Below are 26,446 nucleotides of genomic sequence, written 5' to 3' on the forward strand. Positions count from 1 at the left end.
CAAATACCTGCATCCGTTTTGCAACCAAAAGATGTGTCCTTTCTCCAAAAATGGTTGTCGAAAAAAATGCGCTCCTAGTATTGGGTGCACTTTCGACAACCCAGCTTGCGAGGTAAAATAGCTCTCTACAAAACGATATTTTTCGCAGATCCTAGACCTTGTACTTTTGCAACCAAAAGATGTGTCCTTTCTCCAAAAATGGTTGTCGAAAAATTGGTTGTCGAAAAAAAAAAAAAATGTGCTCTTATAATGAGGGTTCTGGACACAGCGGGTACCAGGGGACAACAACCGTCCGAAAGAGCCCCCCCAGCACCTTCTCCGAAGCTTTAGTCTGAGGAGAAGGTGCTGGGGGGGCTTTTTCGGACGGTTGTTGTCCCCCTGGTACCCGCTGTGCCAGAACCCTCATTATACATGTGTGTACCTGCCAGCTATTGTATGAGCACTTAATTGATGAAAAACCGTCTAATTACACCTTATCTCTGGTATCTGAGCAACATAACTACACTACTCGTAGTGCATCCTCACAACACTTAAATCCCGGTTTCGCCAGAATAAATATAAGGAAATTTTGCCCCACTGTCATTGGATGTTACTTTTGGAATGACCTTCCTTTATCTATACGTAACTTAGCAACTAGAAAACGTTTTAAAACAGCACTCTAACAGTATTATTTTGCTCAGTATTAATTAATTCATACCTCTTCCTCTCCTATGTTAAGGTAACTGTTTTATCCTAATTATTATTGTTATCTAAACAAGGGCATCTAATTAGCTTGCTATATTTTTGCCTTTTTCCATTTCTCTGCTTCTACTTGTTTACTTTATATTTATGGTAGTAATTTTAGAATGGAATAAATAAAAAACAAACAAACAAAAACAAAACAAACAAAACAGGCTCCTCGTGGCTACGCCGCATTTGGCGCTCGTTATCACGGCTTCGTCGTTTTCTTAGCGTTGGGATAAAATCTTAAACAGTCATTCAAAAGACGCATAACTGTTTCTAGAAGTTCATTCACTGGAGAGCTGCAGTAATAAACATTAAATTGCAGATAGACCAAGACAAGGCATTTTACCACTGCCGCCATTTTTACGATTTCTAGTTAAAGTAATTTTCATTGTTATCATACACGAGCAGACATTCTCTTAAAAGGCACATTTCGTGCTGGCATATACAACGTAATTTACGAGACCCGCATATACGCGCATTTTGGCTCGCGTATATATGGGTCCTTGTAGGACGCGTATATTTGGGCATTTATTTCGCATATCCCCGCGCTTGAATTTACGCAAATATGTGGCCCTTTAAAAATGCGTATATACGCGATCTAAATGGCCGTATATATATATGAGCTTAAAGCCCATACGCAACGTATGTAAACAAGTATACGCGGCAGAAAAACCCGCGTATACCCTGTCGTAATTTTGAAACGAATGGCCAACCATAAACTTCTTGTGTGTAATGGTTGGGCTTTCAACCGAGGAAGCTTATACCAGAAGGGAGTTCTTCTAAAGGGTATATATAAAAGAAAAATTGCAGTTATTCCAGGTTTATGGCATGGGAGCCACTCAGAGTCAACGTTTTGACCTGTACTCTATCTGCAGACTTATTCATGACCTGTATCTATTTAAAGTACAATGATTTATGAGACGTTGGTAAGTTGATGTGGAAAGGTTAAAGTTTGAATGGGGGAGGGTTTAATCTGGGGAGGCTTATAACCGGAAAATTCTTTTCGCCTGCAGACAGATCAGAAATTGGCCTGTAGCCAAGCTGGTTTATTATAGAAGGATTTATCCGTGCGCAGCTATTTTCGTTCCTACAAGCACATAAAAGCTTATTTTAACTGTGTCTCTTCTCCTCGCGAGTTAGTGTTCTTTCTTCCCTTTTGTCTTGTTTTAATGCATTGCACAAGGCAGGTTTTGTCGCTTTGTGCGCTCGCACTCAAATTGCTTAAAAAATTGCTACACCGCCAAGCTACGTAGGCTAATCCTTTAGTTGACTCATTGGACAGAGGTACCAAGGCAAATGCTGAGAAGATAGGGCCTCTAGAATCGTTGGTGAGACAAATGCAGTATTTACTACTTAGATGGGAAATGTTTGCATTAAGAGCAGTTTCATGCACCTCAGTGTATTCCATTAGGGCTTTGCCAACTATATCAGCTTCTAATGGAAGAGTGCGTCCTCCAGCCTATGATATATCGATACCTCAAGGGGAGTTTTAGGAAACAGAATGTGATTTTAGTGTAAGTCCTATTGGGTCTTCACCAGATAATTCATCTGGTTGGGTGTTATCATCAAATGCATCCCTGACAGCTAGTATTTCCAGTATTACATATATCTTATAAAATCACTGCGTTCACCCATATTGGTTGTGTGTACAGCATGGTTATTCCATGCCTCAACTAGGAGGTTTAACTGGTTGTTAATTCTGGAAAGAAATATGTAATACAAACAGAACAGATCGATTATGCTGGTTGATTCCAGGATGCCATTTTCTTCCATCTGGTAGAACAGAGTGTAGTAGAACTGACCAACTTAAATAAAGACTTCTCTCCAGAGAAGCTCAATTCACTGGTTGTGTACAGACAACCCAGCAATTTTGCTTCCCCTATTAAATCCCCTGTGTCATGGCATAGCTCTTCCTACCCCTAAATTTTCATCCCCTTCGTCTGAACACACTCTAGAGGGCAATCCATAACTTTGCACAGCAGCTAAGAATAGAGTGAGCCCAGTCGCAGCAGAATTGTTTGTTGCACAACTTAAAGTCTAAAGCCCTGTCAAAACCACCAAGTATTACGAACCTCCAACTGATAAGGCAGTGTAGTCCATCAATGTGCCAGAGGGAATTAGGTCCCCTGACGCTGTCAACATGCCTTGTGATGGTATTGAACCACCTCAAATCAGACCCTGCTGGGTCAGTTTGAAAAAAACTTTCCCTTACACGCTGACGCTGAACATAGGTATTTCTACTTCGCAAATGACCCAGCATGATACTGATACCAGAATTGGAAAACCCACTTTAGTCTTATTTCTCGAATCATCAGGGCCGAGTTGTTCGAAAGCCGGTTAACGCTAACCCAGGATTAAAAGTTAACCCAAATATAAGTTTGTCTCTATAAAAATGTTTTCCACTGCTTATACTTTGTGTAGTTTGAGATTACTCAAGTTCAAAACTGAGCTGCAAACATTTCCCGTCTATGTAGTAAGTATTGAATTTGTCTCACCAGCAATTCAAGAGGCAGAATTCTCTCAGCATTCGCTTGGGCACCTCTGTCCTAAACGGTGAACAGAATCCAAAGTAACTTCACGACGAACGATCAAATTCTCTGCCATGTTACGATTACCGTGAGGATAAAATCTTGAACAGTCATTCAAAAGACGCATAACTGTTTCTAGAAGTTCAGTCACTGGGGGAGCTGCAGTAACAAACATTAAATAGCAGATAAACCAACACAAGGCATTTCACCACTGCCACCATATTAACGACTTCTAGTTAAAGTAACTTTCATTGCTATCATACACGAACAGACATTCTCTTAAAAGGCACATTTCGTGCTGGCATATACAACGTAATTTACGAGACCCGCATGTAAGCACATTTTAGCACGCGTATATATGGGTCCTTGTAGGACGCGTATATTTGGGCATTTATTTCGCATATCCCCGCGCTTGAATTTACGCAAATATGTGGCCCTTTAAAAATGCGTATATACGCGATCTAAATGGTCGTATATATGAGCTTAAAGCCCATACGTAACGTATGTAAACAAGTATACGCGGCAGAAAAACCCGCGTATACCCTGTCGTAATTTTGAAACGAATGGCCAACCATAGAAGTTGAATAGGTCCCAAGGTATTTAATCGGCACTTTTTAATAAACGGCTTTCAAACCATTCTGTTCTTTTAAGAAGCGGGGGTTGAAGTTATCGCCGGGGCTCCAAGGGTCTCTCCCTTCCCCCCTCCCCACTAACCCTTCCCCCAGAAAAACAAAAACCACACCAATTGGTAGCGTACCTTTAATTTCATCTAGGAGAAACTGTACATGTACACGGGATAAAAATTTAGCGTAATTCACAGATAACAGTGCTTGAAACACCGGGAGAGCCAGGACCGGACACCCGGGTTTGCCAGCATCATTCCAGTCGAGAAATTGGTACTAATGGAAATTCTCGACAAGCTTCCGATCAACAGTGTTGCCAACATGATGAAATGAGGAAGATAAAAATCTATTAGCTCAGTCGGTGAATTCTCAGAGAAGCATTTTGCCCTTTGTCGCTGTATGCCTGTTCCCAGTTGACCGGAAGAGCTCGAGATCGATTCAATTCAGAGTACTTTAATGTCACTTATTTTCGCAGGAACTTAATTTCGCGAAAATGATACCAGTATATTTTGCGGAACTTAAATTTCGCGCCTTCGCCAAAAACGTTAAAAGGATCTAAATTTTGCGAAAATTGTCAAAATAGACCTTTTTTTATTATCTGAATTTAAGTATAAACAGCTTTTCCTGACGAGTTACAAGGAAATAGGAAAGGATTGTTTGACAACTGCGCAAAGGATATCTTACATGAACTGCAGCAAGAAGATGACATTGATTCAGATGAAGAGAGTTATAACGGCGAAAATTAAATAGAGAACAGGGACAAGATAACTATGTAGAAAACTGACGTTGTCGTTGATTGATAAAGAATTACATAATAGGGTATTAAATTTCGCGTCGTTACTTTTCGGTAAAACTTTTTTTTCGCTGGTCTTATATTTCGCGATTATTTCGAAATCGCGAAAATTGAGTCTCGCGAAAATAAGTAACAATAAGAATTATAAGTCCATAAATTGAGGTCTCCCATCAGCATAAGACTTCCAGTTTTGTACACAGATGTAACACTCTCCAGGGCATCTACCTTTCCGTCACCATAAGGATGCCTTACATTAGTTTACTGCTATTTACAAGCAACAAATTGAATGCGTATGTACAAGTTATAATTAAGGCCTTGACTTCATGAAATTGTCCACTCTTTGAGTCCAGCCCACCGGGAAACGAATTAGCTCCAAATTTCTGCTCGCCTAGGAAATCGCTGGGAAAAGTTCTTGTGCCAAACTGAATCAACCTTGGCGAAGGATAGGTATACAAACGTCTTACAAAATATGACGGATCATTCAAAATGCATAAAGGGAAGGAAGGAAGTTGAACTAAATTGCAGACTGAATTGAGTTTATTTGGGGATGAGAAGAGCTGAGAGGGCATCGAAGAACTTTCCACGGTCTTCACTCTTCATTTCTATCACTGCAAAATGGCAAAAAAAGAAACAGTAGTTTGAATAGAAACTTGAAGAAACTGATTTTGGCTAACCGACAAAACATTTACATATTCAAAATTTAAAAACGTTCTCTGGTTAAAGTAGCTAAAAATTTAGTAGTTTTAAACTATTCTAACCAGAGAACGTTTCTTAAATTTTGAACATGTCTTTTCCTGATCACTCGTCCATTTTAAAACGTTTACAGTTTTTGCCTTTGGACATAACTTTCCTCTATTAGAAGCACCAAGTTTTCCTCGAGTTTCGCTCATGCAAAACTATTCGCTTCACGAAAAAGGCAATGACCGTAGACAAACTATCAGTGTATATTTTCGCACCAAAGAGGTTAGTCTTTTTACGATGTATAACACCAGCGTTAGCCCTGACGACGGGCAAACGCTTAACATACAAACATGATTGTCACAGATTTCACTTTTCAAAATTCCCTGGCCAGATAAATACAAAAGGTCAGATCTAGAAGCGGCTTCGGGCCTCAACTTACGGCCTTCCTTTACACTCGATCATTAAGACTGATAAATTTTCAACACTGAATTTTCAAAAAATATCGTTGAGATCACGGTGACCGCAAATGTTCCTTCCATCCTTCTTTCTGTGTTAAATTATTTCAATTTTCCCCGACTTTTCTTAAAATTGACAATTTTTCCTGACTCAAAATAAAATTCCCTGACCTTAAAGAATTTTTTCCCCTTAGCATTTCCCGACCTGTGGTAGCCATAGTTAGTATGGCGACAACCCTTCACAAACTCGCTACGGCGCTTAATAATACGTCTGTCCTGTAATTAGTCATGAATTTCGTCCTAACATTGTCAAAGTGGCTGTGGATCCACTAGGCGATAGCCGAATGGATACGCAGACTACTTTGACACTGTTATGACGAAATTCATTGTCAATAACAGGACAGGCGCATTAAAAACTGACATCAATTTGTTTTTTACGATAACAAATTTTCAAATTGTCCGCTCTCGCTCGTTTACGCGCGCATCGCATAAATTATAAATTCATGTGTCTGTCCGCTTATTGACCATAAAAATTAGCAATGAGCGCGCGAGAATTTCTGCAATTGTAGTAAAAATTCAGGTTGCTAAATAGCTTAGTATTTCTTTTGCTCGCCGACGCGAACAAAAAGTTTCTTTACAAGCTAACTTTATATGGCACATGACAAAAAGGTCTACCTGCTGGGTCAAAGTGGTCGTGAATTGTTCTGGACTTGGTTTTGCTGGCGGCCATTTCAAAAGCTTTTCCCAAGAAACTACAAAAGAAATAGAAATAAAGTAGATCAAAACTTTAAAAATGCAACACTTCCATAAACGTAAATGTAATGGGCAATGTGACTAAAAGTTAACAGTGAGTTAACGGCCTGCCTGGCTCCTCTAGCCCCTATGATTATTTCAGACAACCACAACTCTAATTTTATTATCTATATTTTATGTAATTAGTTAGAAGGCAAGGGAGAGTACAAATAAAGATTGTTGTTGTTGTTGTTGTTGCTGCTGCTGCCGCCGCTGCTGTTGTTGTTGTGAGATCTTTGGCAACTTTTGGCTTATTAGAATTGGGTGTTCGATGTAAGGCTCAAAATGGATAACTACTGTATGCTTCTCGCCCTCAAGAGTTCAATTACTACTGTTTACTTCGTCGACCACGATAACTAGAGTATAAACGAGCTAGCCTAGGATTCTTACTTTTTGCATGAATCATCAGCAATAGGAGGCACTCCAACCAAGAGACAAGTCCCTGAAACAAACAGATTATAACTTAGAAAACTCCCATGTATGTCTGTAAGGCCTCAGCCAAGCGATCGCCATATTTCAACTCCACATATCTCAACATCGTTTGGGCGCAATATTTTGCGCGCATTTGGCCACCCTGTTGCGACATGTTGGGTGTTGTTGGCTCAAATTTGACCATTTTCAAACTTAAACACCCAACACGTCGCAAAAGGGTGGCCAGATGCGCGCAACATGTTGCGCCCAACAATGTTGCGACATGTTGTGTTGACATGTTGCCATCATTTGGTCCGGGCTTAAAATCTTGACGATGACTAAAGATAAGATCATTATACCAAAAATAATTTTTCCCCGACAACAAGCAGCACCCCTGTTCTCAATTGAGAAATCCTGGGTAGGGGTTGAGGAAAAAACTATTTTCGCACTTAATTGACGTTCATACGAACCTATAAACTAAACCACCTAATGAAAACACAACTCTAATAAGTAAACATGCTCATCTAAACCCCGGAAACGCAAATAACTGAGAGTAAAAATAAGGCAAATTAGAGAAACGCGACCCGTTTCCTAGAGTTGTTATCTTCTGCATTCTGTGGAGGGAAGAAAAGTAGCGAAGCGATTAGAGTAAAAAATGGTATTGTTAAAATGCTGCCATCCTTACCTTTTTCTGAATCTAGTGGCGCTGCGAGGACGAAAGGAAGAGCTGCTGCTTTCTTGTTTTTGGACTTGATGAGACAGAAATATGAAAGCAGCATCAACAACAATAACATCAAAATCCTACTGCTTAGAGTGTGGAAAGGGGAGTCGAGGAAAGGAAAAATATCTTGATAAATAGTGCGTTTATTTCACCAACGGCATAGTATCTAAGCTAAGAACACAGACCAGGTTACAGAACAGCAGGGACAGCGTCAGTAGTTCTTGGACAAAATCTCGATGAGGAGTGTTCAGTTACTTAGGATACGAAATAATTTGACATATACGTTAACAACTGCCATTTTAATATTCTAGCAGAGTGGAAGTCGTGTAAAATTCTTCTTTATCCTCGCTATCGAATCTCAAGAGCATAGGCAGAGTGTGGTACTATAAAGCGGTTTAATGATGACAACCAAACGAAAACCAAACCGAAATAAATCACATCTGACCAATCACGACAAACGCAAAATAACGCAAAGAGCCAATCAAAACTCGAAGCAAGAACATGCAATCCGTGCCAAGCGCGGGAAAATATTATGCAACCGGCGCCAAGCGCGGGAAAATATTATGCAACTGGCGCCAAGCGCGGGAAAACGCGTGGAAGCCTGATCACGGTTTGTTTCTGATTGGTTGAAAAGGAAAAACGTTTGCTCTGATTGGTTAGATTTGGTTGCTTAACATACCATCGTTACGTAGGCATTGAGAACAAAGCGAGCTAACGCTCCTAGGACGGCTGGCTTGCTGAACATGTCCAGATCTGGTATACCCTGACAGAAAGATAGAATATTTTTATAACAGATATTACTTGGGCTACAGGCTTCATATTAACCCAAGGGAGGCGATAAACAAGTATTCACAAATATCGCGGCACTAATTTTCGCCAGTCCAAAAAAAAAGCGAAATTTCACGTTCCACAATGGCCTCTATGAGATGCGCCTGCAGGGAATCATGGTAGTTGTATTCATCAAAACAAATATCCAGTCCAAGATGATGAATACAACTACCATGATTCCCTGCAGGCGCATCTCATAGAAGGAATGGGTCACTAAATTCAGCTTGATAGTGAGGCCTAGAGGACACAAACAAAATAAATGAAGAAACATGTCATTCAATTCCCTTTGTTTGTGCCTCTAGGCCTCACTGCCAAGCTGAATTTTAATATATCGGGAACAGTCTATTAGCCATAAGGTATTTGTCAGCGTTCTCAAATCGAACCCATTCAAACCTTATCCATCACGTTTCATAACTGAACATATTTCGTGAGTTCAGTCTCAAACTAAATGGACTAAATCGAGTGCAAATGTACTTAATTGAGCTTGCGTGAGCCGTTTTATCAATTCTCTATACATTTTACCGCACAGTGCAATTGCGAGGCCAAAGATCATGAGGCCTTGGGGGCTTGGACACTACAAGTAGTAAAGGCGGGGAGATGTCCGTAAAATTAGCGCGTGGAACTTGAGACCACCCGGCGGCTTTGATACCTGTTTGATGTATCGGAAACAAGCCATACCTCTCTAAGATGCGAGTACAGAAAATGGCCAGCGCACATCACTTGGTGCATGTCAATCAACGATCTAACTTGATTGACGACAGCAATCAACTGAAAACAGAGACAAAGTCCAACGTGTTATAGCTTGACGATGTGGTCTGAGCATAGTTATGGTCTGAGCTGAAAAAGGTGACAAGCGAACTAACCAGCTACACTGAGGATATGAAATGGTTAGGAACAAGTCGGAAAATGATTGCTTCAACAGCTCATAGTTAATAGAGGGAAATGGTTAAGAAACCTAGTAAACATCACAGAAGCAAACAAACAGGCTAAGATTTATGCTGGAAGGTCCTTGACCCATGCATGAATTACATAATCGCAATGCTTCTATTGGTTAGTTGTATGAGCACAAAAAACCACCTTAAATATTTTGTCAGGTTTTGTGCAGTGTCACCCCCAAAGTAGCCAACAAAAACATACAACAAAGAACTTTGCTAGATTTCTTGACCATTTCCCTCTGTTAGCTATGAACAATTCCACTACAAAGGAACCCAGTCAAAAATCCAACTACTCAATCACAGTCGTCTATGAGAGTAAACGACGTCAATTTTGACGGAAGGCTGCCGTGAGGAATCAACCATCTAGTGTCCCAAAACCGGACCTGATTAATGCAATCGAGAAAGTCCCGTCTCCTTAATTTGAGAGCACACATTTTTCTTCAGCAAATTAGTTGCTAAACAACATAACAAGGTAACCTAACTGAACAACAGACCGTTTTAGCTTGGGCGGTTTCTTGCCCCATTTCAAACCATGTGATGTTGATACTCTTGAGCTGGAATTCTTGCTTTCATATTTTCAAATAGTCGCATACATGTGTGTGAATGAATAATTTTTAGATGGATAAAAGAACAATTCTCTAGAGAATATCACGTGGTCTGTAATGGCAAAACAAACCGCCCAAGCTAAAAAGGTCTATATTGAAGATGAGAAACCTTTGTTGCAAGTGCCCGCCAATTAAGCAACACTAGGAAAATTCTGGAGCACTTTGACTAGACTTGCCAAGAATAAATTACCTGTTTCTTGCCCATTTTGATACCATCCTGTAGTTTCTCAGAATTGGACCTGAACAACAACAGCAAGATAAACTCTTAGTGATATCTGTTGCTAAATGTTACGGATTTGATTGCTAAAAAGTGAGCAGCCAGGGTTTTCATAAAGGTTTGAGTCACTGGTCAGTTGCCTTGATCTCCACACCCATAACAAAATTGTTGCTCTGTGGGCGAATCATCTCAACAACAGGCAATTTCACCCATAACATTAAGGGTCCCAACAGGGCCTGAAAAAAGTGCCATCCGTTCGTCTGGGACAAGTACATTTTCCTGCCTGGCAAGTAACTTTTCATTGTCACTTGTCCAATGGGCAAGGGCCCAGGCAAGTCGTCTGCCAACTAATTAAAAAAAGTAAGCAAAGACTTGCCCAGGGCAAGCAAAATTTGAGAGCTACTTGTCCGAAGGGCAAGCTAGAATTCAAATTTTTTCAAGCCCTGTGCAGACATAACAGGTACTACGGCCCTCAATGGAGCCCTGGACAGCTAAGTCTTTAACCATTTAAAACTAAGTCCCCAACTAATCATAGAAGATCACTAGAGTTTATTAATACAACTATTAGTATGGTAGGCCAATTACAACACTAAATGAAAATTTGTAAACGAGTTACAAGCAAGAGAAAACATGAAGCTGGTGATAAGTGTGGGAAAACATATTTAAAACCAGATTAATTTGCAGCAAAACACGTAAGTATCGGAAAGAGTGGAAAACCATGCATTCAGCTAATCCATTGCTGTGACCAAGATGTGTATTTTTAGGCCAATTTTGTTAGTGCAAGGTTTTTCTTCGCTTACCTTGACAAAGCATCTAACGCCTCCAAAAAATTATCCCATTTTGTCATTCCTTCATTCTGTAAAAATAAAGGATAATCAGCTTTTGAATCCATGGATAATTTGATGACCGACTGACCGACTGACTGACTGACCAACCAACTGACCGAGTGACCGAGTGACCGAGTGACTGAGTGACCGAGTGGCTGAGTAGCCGAGTGGCAGAGTGATGGAGTGACTGAGTGCCTGAGTGACTGAGTGAGTGTCTGATGGATATGGACTGTTTTAAGATTGAATGACTGCCAAACAGACTGAATAATTGGGTGACTATCTGGTGATTGGCCTAATTAAACATTGATTGATTGATTGATTGATTGATTGATTGATTTTTCACCAATCACAACTTACCGGAGCTTCCAAAAGAGCATTAACTGCATAAACAACATCGCTTGCACAAAGCTGTAAAAAAAGATGTCAATAACCTCATATTGTGCTCCAAGGTTAGAGTAAAGTGCACACTACTGAAACAAAGTAGCAGCAAAGTTTTAGTAAAATAGCTCTTATTTTCTAAAAATATCTCCTTTCTCCTAAAAACTACCAGAAACTACAGTGAAAATAGTAAAGAGACCTGATGATGTGGTTTGTCCAAACATGATCAAACATATGTATGACAAACAGTATTAAAACTTAGACCACAATTATCAGCAAAAAAAGATAAGAGTCTGAAAGTGCAAGAAAAGTTACTATTACCTTATTTTTGAATCCATATTGAACATGGAATGACCCATAGGACATTTCATCCAGCCTTATTAAAAAGTACAAAAAAATTAATCAAAAACCAAAAAAGGCTTCTATCTCAACTAGAAACACTCACCCGCATTAACTGATACTGCTTATGCAATAAATTATTTTTGAATTCTCTGTACTGGGCTGGAGTTAGGTTGCAACTGAGGCTAATGTGAGGGGTCTTTTCAATTGCAAATGACATTAAAGTCTTTTTAATGATCAATTTTGCCCATACATGAGCTTCCATAGCAAGGTAGTTCTAGTCGAATACCGAGAATAAGAAAATGGCCTATTAAATATAGTAGAAGGCATGATGGCCAAAGGGTTACAGTGCTGGACTCCAGATCTGGCCGTGGGTTCTAGCATAATCCGGGAGTTGTGGGTTGGGTTGTGTTGTTAGATAAAACAATACAACTTTATGCTCTCACAAGTTGCTTCTCGAACTATTGTACATGTCCTAGATCATGTAAGTGTCACATAACTTGGTGGGACAACAGAGTCATTGAATTCATTTCTAACTACAGTTGAAACCCTATTTCAAACTCTCAGGGGAAACAAAAAATTGTTTGAAATAGCAGCATGCAAGGTAAATCCAGGGGAAATGGTTTTCAGTTCAAAATAACAGGGAATTCAAAGTAACTGAGTTCAAATTAGCGAGGTCCAACTGTATTACAAGTGTTCCCAAGAGTATCACTTTGGTCTCTGTAAGTATAGAAGAATTCCATCCAATTTCCATAAATGTCCATTGTTAAATTCTATTCCTAGGTATTTAGCAGTGGCAGGTAGTCTGCTATTTCCTTTCCAGATGGAAAAAGTGACATCTGTGAAGTGCTAGTATGAAGTATCCTGCTGTTTGCATTCTACATTTCACTTAAATTATGGTAATAGTTAAACTGCAGTGACGAGGTAAGGTGACCAGTTTGGCTATCAGTGATAACAAACATTTAATTTTTGTCTTGAGCAATCAGTTCTTTCATAAAGTTGGCAACTTACCCAAATTTTTCAGCAGATGTCTCAACCCATCCTTTTAAGTTGTTCCTCAGGTCAAAATCCATGTTGTAGAATTTCTGTTTACTCTGCACCAGAGGGATTCTACGAAGATCATTATTAGCAATAAAATATTAAATATTTTTAATGAACCATTCACCAAGTACTGCTGCAGTAAATTAAAGAAAATTTAGTGTATTTCATCTTACCCCATGTCAGCGAGAAATTCATAAAGTTTCTTCTTTCCTTTCATTGTCCACACCCTGAACCTAAGAATGGCCATATTGATTATCAATGAAGTTCAGAGTACAGTACGTTTTCAGCATTGAGTGATTCTTAACTTCTTTGGATCACGTTCACTACAGGCATGCGTGGTCAAGTGTCGATTGCTACCCTCAATAGACACTCAATCAACATTTCAATCAACACTCGATCACAATCTTGATCGCTGCTCGGTCAACACTTGATCAACATCTCAGTTGACAGTCAGTCCAGAGTGGACTGATTTTCGCAGACATACCAAGGCTCAACTCTCAGGAAAAAACCTTGGGGCCAGCTAGCCCCTAAGTTTTCAGATTTAGTCGCCAGTGAAAAAAAAATGGTCACATTGGTGATCCTAGCAGTCGCAACATAGGGCTCTGCACACCATCGAGTGTTCATCGATGCGTGAATCAGTGAACTCTCAGCCAACTATCAACCAACTGTCGATCAAGTGTTGATCAAGATGTCAATCAAGGGACTTGTTGGTCTAGAGTCGACTGAGATGTAGATTGAGGGTTGATAGCAGGTCAATTGAGGGTATCGATCGACACTCGACTATGTATGCCTTATGAGAAGCACTATGTTATGAGAAAGAATAAGATCACCTCAAGAATATCACTTTGACTGAAAACCAAATCCCTTCTTCAAAGAAGAAGAATTTTGACCTTCTCTGCAGCACTGAAAGCAGCTGTATCGTAGCTCTCTCAAGCATTACACCATTACATGCAGCAAAGTATAGTGTGTATGTGAAACAAGAGAAGAGGTGAAGAGTGTAAATACATGCACAAATGTGGACAAAAGTCTTTGGGACAATGATGTAATGCAAAGAATTATCCGTGTATTACAACTGAAATTTGAAAAAAGCACTGCTATCCTTTGAAAAACCTGTTGTTGTTCCCTGGCCCTCCACACCCAATAAAATGTTGAAACTCAGGAGAAATTGCAGGTACTAGTTTTCAACATTGTATGTGGGGAGAGGTTATGCAGGTGAGGTTGTATTTGCATCTAGCATGTGTGCAAAAGTGCCAAAAGTGGAAATTTGTCCTAAGACTTTTGTCCATGATTGCAGATTAATTACACAGGTCTGATACATGTGTAGTACCCCTGAAAACAATTGTTTCTAGGCAGACTAACAAACAGTAAACAAGTTGGTGGAAGTGGAAACAGTGAAAAATTGGAAACAGTGGAGACATTGGCTGGGAATTATGACTTCTATATACATGTAGAATTATGAAGATGATTAGAAGAAAAGCAAACAAACCTGCAGGCAGTGTAACGGGAATGACAGATGCTGTCAAATAATGACCAATGTCTGTAAAGTGACAGTCGCAGTCTGGTTCACTTTGTTAAGGGTAGAAATACCTCATATAACAACCAATAATTTTTTATAATTGTTGGTTTCTTCTGCAACTACAGGTTACAGATGAATAATAATAATAATAATAATAATAATAGCAAGCAAGAGCAATTAAAGTAAATGGTTGGTCGTCTGATATAGAGATCGAGGAACTGAAGAGAGAAGTGGATAGTAGAGGAGTAGTCTGTGATGAAGGAAGTGGATCTACTCATCTGACCAGTGAATTGGTGACAGAAACAGACAATGAGACTCAATTGGCAAGCAAGGGAAACATGCATAATGAGGCGGACGTAGGTGCAAGTCAGCAAAGCATGAGTAGGGACACAGAAGGACTCACAGATGAGGAAAACGAGATTTGCAATAGGATCATGAGAGTGGTAAATGGGGAGGAAAGAGATCGGCTACCAGCACTGCGAAAGGTCAACAGAAAGAAGTTAAAGGCAGAGGTTAAGAAAGTAGATCAAGTACTGAAAAAAATGGCCCCAGAGGGAATAACTAACACCAATGACCTTATCTATGCTGGAGCTGTTGTTGTTACAGAAGAACTAGGTGTGAGGAATAAGAAAGGAACAAAACCAAAAGAGCCCTTATGGAAACGAAGATTGACAACACAAGTCAAAGAAATGAGACGGGATCTAAGTAGAGTGACAGCACTGTTGCAAGGCAGAATGTTAAAAGAACACCACAAACGTGAGCTGGAGCGAAAGTACAAGATTGCTGTAATAGGCCTTAAACATGTCTCTGAAGATCTCAAACAAAGAATTACTGCCAAGGCTACAAAGATCCGAAGATACGAGAACAGAAACAAACAATTCCATCAGAACAGATTGTTCGAGACAGACCAGAGAAAATTTTATACAGAACTAAGTGGAGACAAAATCTCATCTGATATGACACCTGATTAAGAAGAAGCCAAGCAATTTTGGGAGAGCATTTGGAACATAGAGTCAACACATCATAAGGATGCAGAATGGTTAAAGAAGTTGAAAGAGGAAGTGGAGTTGCCACAGCAAGCTGAGTTGTCCATCATCATAGACATGGTGACACAGTTTCTCAGGACCAGGACCAGACACGGTGCAGGGGTTTTGGTTGAAGAACTTTACAGGCCTACACCACAATACCGCAAACCAGCTTCAAGTATGCTTAGACTGTGGGAACGTTCCTGGGTGGATGACCAAGGGAAGAACTGTCCTTATAATGAAAGACCCAGAGAAAGGCACAGTAGCAGGAAATTACCGCCCCATAACCTGTTTACCTGTAATGTGGAAGTTGCTAACAGGGATAATATCTGACAAGCTCTACGAATTCCTGGATACCGAGAGCATACTACCAGATGAGCAGAAAGGTTGCAGGAAAGGCTCCCAAGGAACCAATGACCAGCTCTTTATTGATAAAATGGTCCTACGAGAGGCCAAATCAAGAAAGAAGAATCTTGCAATGGGCTGAATCGATTATAAGAAGGCTTACGATATGATACCGCATTCCTGGATTTTTGAATGTCTAGAACTATTTGGTGCAGCTCAAAATGTTAAGACCTTACTGGAAAATTCCATGAATGGCTGGCAAACGGAACTTACATCAAATGAAGAAAGTCTTGGAAGTGTCTCCATCAAAAGGGGCATCTTCCAGGGTGATTCCCTATCCCCCCTCCTTTTTGTGGTCTCCATGATTCCGCTGTCCCTAGTTCTCAGAAAGTGCGAAGCGGGATACACATATGCCAACAATACAAAGGTCAATCACCTTCTCTTTATGGATGATCTAAAGCTTTACGCCAAAAGTGAGTGCCAACTGGACTCACTGATACAATCAGTGAGAATATTCAGCAATGACATTGGTATGAAATTTGGCATTGAGAAGTGTGCTGTCTTGGTCATAAAACAAGGCAAACTGGCACAGACAGAAGGCATAACACTACCAGATGACACTACAATAAGAGCAATGGAAGAAAGCGAAGTGTACAAGTATCTAGGAGTGCCTGAGGCCAGCGACATGCTTCATGACCAAATGAAGGACAAAATCAGGAAGAATACTTACGACATGTTTAAAAAAGTTGCCCGCTCAAAGTTGAACGGTGGAAACTTGATACAAGCCATAAACACCTGGGCAGTGTCACTTGTTAGATATGCAGGAGGAATACTTGAATGGAGGAAACAAGAACTTTGGGACCTAGATCGCAGAACAAGAAAATTGCTAACCATGAATGGAGGGTTCCATCCAAGGGACTGCGTGGCACGACTTTATGTGCCAAGGAAGGACGGAGGGAGAGGTTTGATATCCGTAGAGGATTGTGTCAATCAAGCAAAGATATCGCTAGAATGTTACGTCCAAACAAGCGAGGAAGAACTGTTAAAAGCCGTCAGGAGGGATGGGGATGAGAATAGAGAAACAGCTGCCAACTTTAAAGCGAGGAAAAGAACTGAAAATATTCAAGACTGGAAAGAAAAGCCATTATATGGACAGTTTGCAAGACAGGGTGAAGAACAAAGAAGCGAGGAAACATGGACCTGGTTAAAAGAAGGAAAGCTCAAGAGAGAAACAGAAGCTCTTATCATTGCTGCACAAGATCAAGCAGTACGAACAAACTATATTAAAACGATGGTTGACAAGTCACAGAATGACCCGAAATGTAGAATCTGTAAGCAGAGTAACGAGACCATTAGCCATATTGTAAGTTCATGCTCGAAACTGGCACAAAAAGAACACAAAAGGAGACATGATAACGTGGCTAGAGCAATCCATTGGGACCTGTCAGGAATATGTGGGTTTGAACGAAAGGAGAGATAGTATGACCATGTTCCAGACAGTGTGCTTGAAAATGAGGATTATAAACTTCTATGGGACTTCAGTGAGCGAACAGACCATGAAATAGGGGCTAGGAGACCGGATTTGGTGATCATTGACAAGAGAGACAAGAGCTGTCAGATTATAGATGTGGCAATTCCAGAGGATAATGGGGTGAGAGAGAAGGAAGATGAAAAAGTTGAAAAGTATCAAGATCTAGCAAGAGAAGTTCGAAAAATGTGGGGTGTGAGGACAAAGGTTATCCCAGTGGTAGTGGGAGCATTGGGATCAATACTTCTGAGATTGAATGACAATCTGAGAGCCATTGAGGTGGGCATTCCTGTTGGACTGATCCAGAGATGTGCATTGTTGGGGTTAGCAAGAATTCTTAGAAAGGTGCTGGAGATGTAGAATGAAGAGAAAAAGCAAACAAGGGGTGTTTCTTGGCTTCCCTAGGCAACTTGTTGCTCCCCAGAGCCAATGACGAAACCAACTTCAATATCATCAATAGCTGTGCGAATCTTTAATAATACTAACAATAATAATAATAGTAATGTAAAAGGAAGCAATGCTACAGAACAAAATTCAGCAAAACATAAAGGTTAAGAAATAAAATTCATTTGCATCCAGTGCTCAAAGAAAGACCCTAACCTTTGTTAAAATCTTAACCGGTCTTATTGAGGACTACTAAATAAAGAATCTTGACAGAAATCCTCATTTCTTCAAAGAGTTTCAAATTTGCAGGAACATTATCTATTTGCCAGAAGGTAAGTGGACAATGTATACACATAATTGTTTTATGCTAACTCCACATGAGGAGAAAATATAAACTTATATAAGCTTATGTTGCAAGAAAAAATTTAATCAGAAAGGATACTCAGTATCAAACACGATTCTCATGCAGTTTATGGAAGAGCCATTTTCATCTGTACCATGGTTGTGTCTCATGACATGTTCATGAAGGTTTTGAGCATCTGTAACATACTTGTCACTGTAATTAAATTATGTTAAAACCAAATAATATATTACTACTAACAGTGGAATCCCAATTTTTCAAACTCTCAATATGCAAACCTCCCAATTCAAAGCACTTTTTTGCTCCTCTGGCAAAAACGTTAGGAGAAATTTACTCTAAGTTTTTCAAACCAGTTTCTGCTTCTCAGATATTTCAAAGGGCACAAAGGTATTAGTTGCCAAAGAAACTATCGGGCTCCAAAAGTAGGCGACTGGGATCGTGTGTACTAAAGGCATCTGTGGTTGAGTGTCGATAAATACCCTTGATTGACCCGCAATCGACATCTCAATCAACACTCGATCAGCATCCCAATCGATACCTGGTCAACACTTGATCTACACTCGATCGACATCTCAACTGACACTTGATCAACACTTGATCAACAGTTGGTTGATAGTTGGCCAAGTGTTGACTGACTCACATGTTTCGATCAAGAATTAGTCAATTCTTGAAGGACTGTCGTTCAAGATGTTGATGGAGCGTCGGTCGAGTGTCAACCGAGGTGTCAATGGGGTGTTGATCGAGCATCAATAGAGTGTCAATCGAGGGTATTGATCAACACTCGTCCGTGGATGCCTTTAGTACGCATGATCCGGCGAGTGAAACACTGAACTATTTAATGTCAACTTGAAAGTAATACATAGACAAGTAAAAACAAACGATATAATCTCCCGATGTTTCGGTGACCTCATGATGCCATTATTAAGGGTACAAATGAGAATTAAATTAACAAATGTGAGTTCAAGAGTTATAACTAATTTACATAGCGGAGGTGGCTACACAAATACTTTAGCATGGATAGAATCCGTTTGCATGTTCAAACTCGGTGTTAATTGTTTGATGTAAAGCATCTCGTTGACAAGACAATCGAATTTGTTCATGCATTTCTTGAGAACTTTGAAACAGCTGAGGAGGTCCTCAGGGACAGCACCCGCGTGGTCGTTGTCATAGTGCTTGTGTACTGAAGATGACGTGCTTTTATGGCCATCCAAACGGATTCTATCCGTGCTAAAGTATTTGTGTAGCCACCTCCGCTATGTAAATTAGTTATAACTCTTGAACTCACATTAATATTTTGTTAATTTAATTGTCATTTGTACCCTTGACAATGGTGTCATGAGGTCGCCGAAACGTCAGGAGATTATATCGTCTGTTTTTACTTGTCTTGTTAATACGAACTTGAAAGTAACAAGGGTAAGTTAACCCCTGTAGCAAGTTAGTGGCTGGCATTTTGCACCTTAGCCCTTCACCAGAGCAGAGTGACATTTTGTTCTGACGGAGGGCTAAGGCTCAAAACATTAGCTTCACTAACTTGTTGCTGCGGTTAATGTACTGTTATCAACTTCAAGTTGATAGATATCTTAATATTAAATTTTTAAAAGCATCATACCTGTCAATTTTTTCGTAAAGATATTGATGAGTCAAACCAATTGCTGCCCACCATAACAAATCATTGCTATCTTTGCTCATTTTCCAGGCCAACTCATACATTATCAAAGATGCCTGAAACACAGTGAGGAAGATGTTTCATTACAATACCTACCCATCATTACACTTAAAACAAAAGTTGCTAACTAAAGCAAACTTTGAGAAATATAAAAATTATATCAGGTCAGATACATGCATAAACTGTTTATCAGATGAAAAACCTTGTAGGATCTATATTAGGGATCTTTAAAGATCTATGAATACCCCAAGAGATAGGTAAGGTAAAGAAAAGTCTACATAATTGAGCCAAGTGGCCCATCAGGCCAGTGTTTTTCCCGGTTTCTGCAGCATGAAGTTACAAGGAGTATTTCTACTCCCCCTGGATGGGATGCTAGTCCATCACAAGGTTAACCCCCGCATTAAATTCACCGGTACCCATTTATACACCTGGGTGGAGAGAGGTGCCCACTGTGCGAGTAAAGTGTCTTGCCCAAGAACACAATACAATTCCCCACAATTCTAGAAGATGACAAGCATTTCTCCATAATCTTGGCAAAGATCTCAGCAACGATCCTGTAAAGAACTTTGCATGGATCCTAAAAAGATCCTCAAGGATTTGATGAGGATTACCAAGATCTTAGATAATCTTTTTGCACGACCTGTCATTAGATCTAAAACAAGAAACCTGAAAATCTTTAGAGATTACAGATTGAACATCCTCAAAGGTGTTTGGAAGCATCCATGAAAAAATCCTTTAACATATGTATTTTAAAATTTACAAGATTTATGATGACTAAGAATGTGACATCTTGTCAAATATTAAATATGGCACTTACTGCACTCCCATGGAAGGCATAAGCATGATACTGATAAAGAATTTCCTGCCTGTTGAAGCAGAAGTCAGATAATAACTTCATTTGATGATAATGTTATACTCAAGCAAAAGAACTGTAGGCTCATCTGATTGTTACTTGCTTAACCTAAACATTTCCCAAACGTTTGTGTGCCCAACTGCAGAGCAGCAAATATATATTATTTTATAATTTGTGCTAGATAAAACAACCTTTATAGCAATTCTTAGGAGACTGACGCTCACAATTAATGCTGCCAACCTTTTACATCAATTCTGTGAGGATCATTTATTTATTTTTAGGATTACTATCAATAGCAACTGGTCATTAATTTGCACCAGAGAATATGGCAGCATGACATTAGAAGGCACGAATCAAGGTCAGGATTAGATCACTCTTACCTGTTTTGATGCCATTGTCTTTTTGATTTGCGTTTTGAAAGTGGGGAGTCCTAGAAGACAAAAATTAGCTAAGTTGCATCGATGTTCTGCCATAAGGGCTAAAAGCTAACTCCAGTGTTTAGTGACCAGTCAACCCAGTTTCACTGAGTTCTTAGTGGCTCAGGGCAAAACAGAGTGGCCTTCAATTTGCCCTGGTCTAACACAAAGCTGTAGGATTTGTACCCTTGATGGCAAAGCTTGTCATCCAGCCATTTTTTTTTTCATACAATGCTGTGCTGTGCATGCTGTGCAAGGTTCTGCTGGACATAAAAAATTAATTTAAATATGTTACAAAATGTTGGGGTTTAAGGGTTTAACTGCCACTAAGGTTTTACAGCCTTTTGGAAACTGCACCTCTCAGATGCCTCTGAATTACTTCTACCAACTTATTACCTACAGCAACGCTGCATGTGGTTCTAATTACCCCATCTCCCGTTCTCCTTCTTTTCGAAGACGGCTCTGATCCTTCCTCATCTGAGTCTTCAAATTCTTCCTAGGAAATAAGACAACACTTAGAAAAATCATTTCAAAACAACCTCAAGCAATCAAAGGTTACTCAAAAATATGATAATTTATTTAATGTCAATAGCACAGGGAGTGGTTGCTCAGTCTACTGCGTCAAAGGCTCTGGAGGTTAGGTAAAGGAAGTTGTTGCATATAGGGGCTTCATCAATGTTTTCAGGAGGGAGGTAACTGGTTTTCACAAGCAGTCAAAACATTTTGAACTGAACTTTTTTACAAGAAGTGGAGGCACGGTGGCGTCATGGTTAGTGTGCTCATCCCTGGATCGAGCGGTCTGGGTTCGAGTCCGGGTCAGAGACACTGTGCTGTGTTCTTAGGCAAGGCACTTAACTCTCACAGTGCCTCTCTCCACCCAGGAGTATAAATGGGTACCGGCAAATTGTTGGGGAAACCTAACAAATTGTGGGGGAGTGAACTGCAATGGACCAGCATCCCATCCAGGGGAAGTAGAAATACTCCTAGCCGATTCACGCCACGGAAACTGGGATAAGCTCCGGCAGCTATGAGCCAGTTGGCTCCAAGGCTTCATTTTTTCTTATAAGAAACACTTTCCTCACCCCTGTGCATATAGCTGGGTTAAGGTACAGTGTATTAATTTTGAACATTAAAGCGAAAAAGAAATAAGGCTATTTCAAAAACCATTTCCTTTATTTTCCCAAAGAACCCTCTAACTTAAAAAGATCATTCCTGTAGACCAAAATAGTAGTAAATTAAGAGGTATATTAAAATAGGACTGAGTTGTACATACTAAGATAATCATCTTAGCTTATACCTCTGAGTCTGCATATATATCATCAAAGTCAGGAACTGTCAGTTCTTCCCCTTCTTTCATTAACAGTTTGACCTGATCCTGGTTGTAGATGTTATCAAGATCAATGGGTCTGTGGCTAAAATATGATACAAGACCAAAATAATCAGTTTTCGTTTCTCTACATGTATTTTTCATTATAATTATTATTTTTTTGATTTGCCACACAAACAAAAATAGAATTAGAATGCAATGATTAATAAATAACAAAAAATAATATACTAGATTACAATGAAGATACAAAACCATGTACAATAGAAATGTATTTATATATTAAAGGATAGAAAACAAAATGGCAAAGGAACCTACATGTAATAAAAACCACGGGGCTTGTAAGCTTAGGTTCCCTCTCAAGAGACACCAGATGACTAATTTAGATAAAGTAATAATGACAAGCCTTAATTAATGCTTTAAGTAACTTTTTTCCTAAAAGATACCAGTGATGATTAAAGCCAGAAATTTCAAGTGAATTTCAGGTGTATTTTGATAAATTATGCAGTTTTCTTAATTAATTGGTGCACATATGTGAGTGATTTTGCACATTACAAAAAGCATAATATCTACTATTACACTGATAATCTGTTTACCTGTCAGCAATGTAGAACATAACATCCTCCTCAGGTTCTAGCATCTCAAGAATGTTCAAATTTGCACCACAGTTTACCATAAAGATGTGTTTCAGCTGGACAATTGAAAGAGAAAACCAGTTACGTGAACATTAATGCTGTGTAGAAAAATTACACTTAAGCTGACACTGTGTCACAAGATTTTACAGTATCTAATACTCAGGATCTCTGAATAGAATGATAGGTCATCAGGGGTTAACAAATGGCTCAACAAAAAAACCAATACTGCCATCCATGGCAATTAGATTTTCCAAGTAACCTTTCCAGGCTGTTAATGTGAGCAGTATCTTTACTCTAAACTCTGTGAGGAAGAATGCAAAACCTGAGCAAATAGGCACAATATTTAAGTGGCGAGCAGCAAGGCCCACAACCTGCGCATACTGGCACAGTTAAGCTTTCTTCCCTGTGGATTTAAAGCAAAAGCAATGGTCAAAACTGGACTTTAAATTCATTCCCTGTCTGGTAATTCATCATGACATTGCCCAGGTAAGGAGTAAAATGGGCAGAGGGATTTAGACAGATAATAGGGATTTAAAAATTCTAGTAGGAAACTGCCTGCTAAAACATTGCCATTCATCGTCATGGTTATTACCAATCAAATTGTCAGGTAATGGCTGTCAATAATATGTACATATTATAATCCATAGAATATTACTGCTTATGCACAATTGGTCTAAATGTGTCAGGTGACTGAATATCTGAGTGATATTCCGCAATTTTCAAAACTGTGCGAGTTGCAAAAATTATGTGAAGGATAAAAAACATGATAGCTTCCATTTGGTGCAAAATTATGCTCAAATATTTGTCCTTGGACATTATCTGTTCCTCAAAGCTCACAGTTTTCCTCAAGCTACACTATTGGAAAACTGTTCGCCTATCATAACAGATAATGCCCTTGGACAAATATGTGAGCATATTTTCACGCCAAATGGAGGCTATTGTTTATATATTCATTTTTTGGTTTTGGACTGGAACTAGCTTGCAACTGAGGCCAAGGCAGGGAGTCTTTTCAAATACAAACATAAAACACTTTTTTATGAAATTCTCACACATCATTCTCGTCCCCAGAGGCTGTGCTACTTTTGGTGAGCACCAAGAATCGCAACCTCTAGCCAAACCCGATTTTCTGTGCATGCCCAGAGTATTTGTTTCATATTCTTAGCCAATCAGATGTGCCAGATTTAATGGGAAGTCTGTGAATCGGGGACTTCTGGTGTCTCTGCGCATGCTCAGAAAATCGGGTCTGGCCAGAGGCCACGATTCCCTACATATATCACCTGTTCAGAGTGTTCATGATAGGCCCTTGCTAAATCCTCCTTACCACTAACAGGGACTATGGTGTACTGCACATTATCACATTTGAATAACCACTACCAAAAACAAAAGAACAGGGGAAAGGAAAGAATGTTAGATAAAACCTAGAACACTCATCGATTTTTTAAAAAGGTGATCTTAAAGTGAGATGTTACCTTAAAGACAGTTTTCGTCAACAAAAATTGCAGTACATTCAGGTGGCTCCCTAGAGTATTTATGAACACCCTCCCTATAGAGCGCAAGTTAGAAAAGGAAACTTAGACAATTTCTCTTAAAGTTTTCCCTGTAGAGATTTACCAGTATGGGTACTGTTAAAATAGGGCTTATTTTTCGATTGTCAACTTTTGGATAAAGGCCATTACCATGGCAACATCTCATCTAATGACAGGCAGATATATTCCTCATTTTGACCTAAAACGTAAAAAGGTAAAGCCAAGTAGCCAAGTAGCCCATCAGGCCGGAGCTTATCCCGGTTTCTGTAGCATGAAGCGACGAGGAGTATTTCTACCTCCCCCCTGGATGGGATGCTAGTCCATCGCAGGGTTACCCCCAGCATTAAGTTCGCCAGTGCCCATTTATACACCTGGGTGGAGAGAGGCACTGTGAGAGTAAAGTGTCTTGCCCAAGAACACAACACAATGTCCTCAGTCAGGGCTCAAACCCAGACCACTCGATCTGGAGACGAGCGCACTAACCATGAGGCCACCACGCCTCCCCATTTTGACCTAAACTCCTTAATATTTATACTTTCCTTTGGTGAGATTTTTTCATACTTTGCCACATCATGGAAATGATATTGCCTGGCATTTTGAATTGGTAAAAAGTTAAGGTTGTTCAGAAAGTTTTTCCAATATTCTGTAATTTGTCATTCTTCTAAATATATTAAGTTAGCTCCGACAGGTTTTAACAAAAATAGGGCATTTTATAGGAATTGTATGTGATAACAACTGAGCCAAATTTGAAAAAATTTATCAAAGGAAACGTGAGAAAATTCACCGTCAGTTTTGTTCTTTGTGTTCATGTTGACATCATACAAATCCAAAAACACTGACGTTTTCCTTTGAGCACGCGCAGATTACTTGAGCTTTCGCCCTATGCATGTGTGCAATCGTAACTATAGGGAGCCACCTTAATCAAAAGAACTGCACTCCATACTCCAGATAAAAAGTCAACTGTAAAGAATGCAAAAGCTTGTAATTATTAACGGTTTCTGTGGCAATGACTATTTCACCAAATAAAGATAATTTTTTGAACGTTATTTGGTGTCATTTCTTCTCATCCTGGGGTGTTTAAACAAGATTTAGGCGAATTTAGGTTTTTTACCCTACAGTGATACACATTATATAACCTAAATTCACTCAAATCTCATTTCCATACTTCCACAGACATTTTGGAACTCTTTCCTGAGTTTACACAAGCATCATTTTAAGTAGTGAAAGGAAAGGTTTAGTGATTTTGTGCTTGGTTAAAACATTGCCATTTATTATGCTGGTTTGTGTACATAATTATAAATGTACTAAAATTTGGGATCAGTTGAACTGAAACAACAGCCATCGATAACAGTCAAAAGATGTCCCTTTTCCATACGAAAAATGTTTAATAGTTTTCGCTGCCTTCTCGGATAACAACTACATTCTCTTACCTGCAGAATTTTGCATGCACACAAGGAGTCCACATCCATAGATACAAGAACCAAAACTCGCTGCGAAAAGTCGAAAATAAAAGGTCGGCCATATTGATTTCGCTCACAATGTGATTTCACATTTCGAGACTAAAACATCAACAGTGACTTCAAAACTGCCTACCTCGTTGATGACAACATCATATACTTCTTCTTTGGGTTTTTCCACGAACATTTTCGCTTCGCAAAGGTTATAAAATCAACATTTGTACGCAAAATCCCAGAAGAAGCAAAACACAAAAGATTCGTTCGAATTTTAATTTTCGGCGGGAAGCTGCTACGGTTGTTGCCTTTGGTCCCAGCTCTCGCTCAGAGGAAAGAAAACGCCTGGCAGAAATAGCCATAAGGCGCTTCAATTCTCGTGTAGCCCTACTAAATATTGTAGCGCTCAGATTAAGACAGACCCAAAGAGCTGAACTTTACTGATTATTTGGTCATTCTGGGGAAACTAGAGTGCTCTCGAATATACCAGGGCTTTTTTGTCCATTTCCCGAAAAC

At 39.5% G+C, this 26,446-nt stretch overlaps 1 protein-coding gene across 1 annotated transcript; it reads right to left on the reverse strand.

Moving 5' to 3' along the window:
* Nucleotides 1-3,999: 3,999 nt before the first annotated feature.
* LOC110047526 (cell division control protein 45 homolog) lies at nucleotides 4,000-26,234 on the reverse strand. The gene is made up of 23 exons (XM_089279961.1): nucleotides 26,073-26,234; nucleotides 25,910-25,969; nucleotides 24,231-24,323; nucleotides 22,915-23,009; nucleotides 22,292-22,406; nucleotides 21,422-21,490; nucleotides 20,959-21,008; nucleotides 20,543-20,591; nucleotides 19,669-19,781; nucleotides 18,141-18,254; nucleotides 14,387-14,458; nucleotides 13,074-13,133; nucleotides 12,871-12,969; nucleotides 11,842-11,896; nucleotides 11,500-11,550; nucleotides 11,116-11,171; nucleotides 10,289-10,337; nucleotides 9,237-9,326; nucleotides 8,410-8,493; nucleotides 7,695-7,758; nucleotides 6,989-7,040; nucleotides 6,482-6,558; nucleotides 4,000-5,278 (listed from the first exon to the last, which is right to left on the reverse strand). The coding sequence occupies exons 1-23, from the start codon at nucleotides 26,121-26,123 to the stop codon at nucleotides 5,208-5,210; spliced, it is 1,689 nt and encodes a 562-aa protein (XP_089136087.1). The 5' UTR covers nucleotides 26,124-26,234; the 3' UTR covers nucleotides 4,000-5,207.
* Between the last annotated feature and the right edge of the window lie 212 nt (nucleotides 26,235-26,446).

This window comes from Orbicella faveolata, unplaced genomic scaffold, assembly GCF_042242905.1.
Source record: "Orbicella faveolata isolate gen_17 unplaced genomic scaffold, um_ofav_v1 contig_47, whole genome shotgun sequence".
NCBI classification, from domain to species: Eukaryota; Metazoa; Cnidaria; class Anthozoa; order Scleractinia; family Merulinidae; genus Orbicella; species Orbicella faveolata.

What these genes read in the sequence shown, in the direction of transcription:
- LOC110047526 (XM_089279961.1), bottom strand. Translation starts at nt 26,123, where the DNA reads ATGTTCGTGGAAAAACCCAAAGAAGAAGTATATGATGTTGTCATCAAC. An exon ending in ATGATGTTGTCATCAACGAG is followed by an intron (nt 25,970 to 26,072) that starts GTAGGCAGTTTT and finishes GACTTTTCGCAG; the next exon opens with CGAGTTTTGGTTCTTGTATC. An exon ending in GCGTTAGATGCTTTGTCAAG is followed by an intron (nt 10,338 to 11,115) that starts GTAAGCGAAGAA and finishes GTTGTTGTTCAG; the next exon opens with GTCCAATTCTGAGAAACTAC.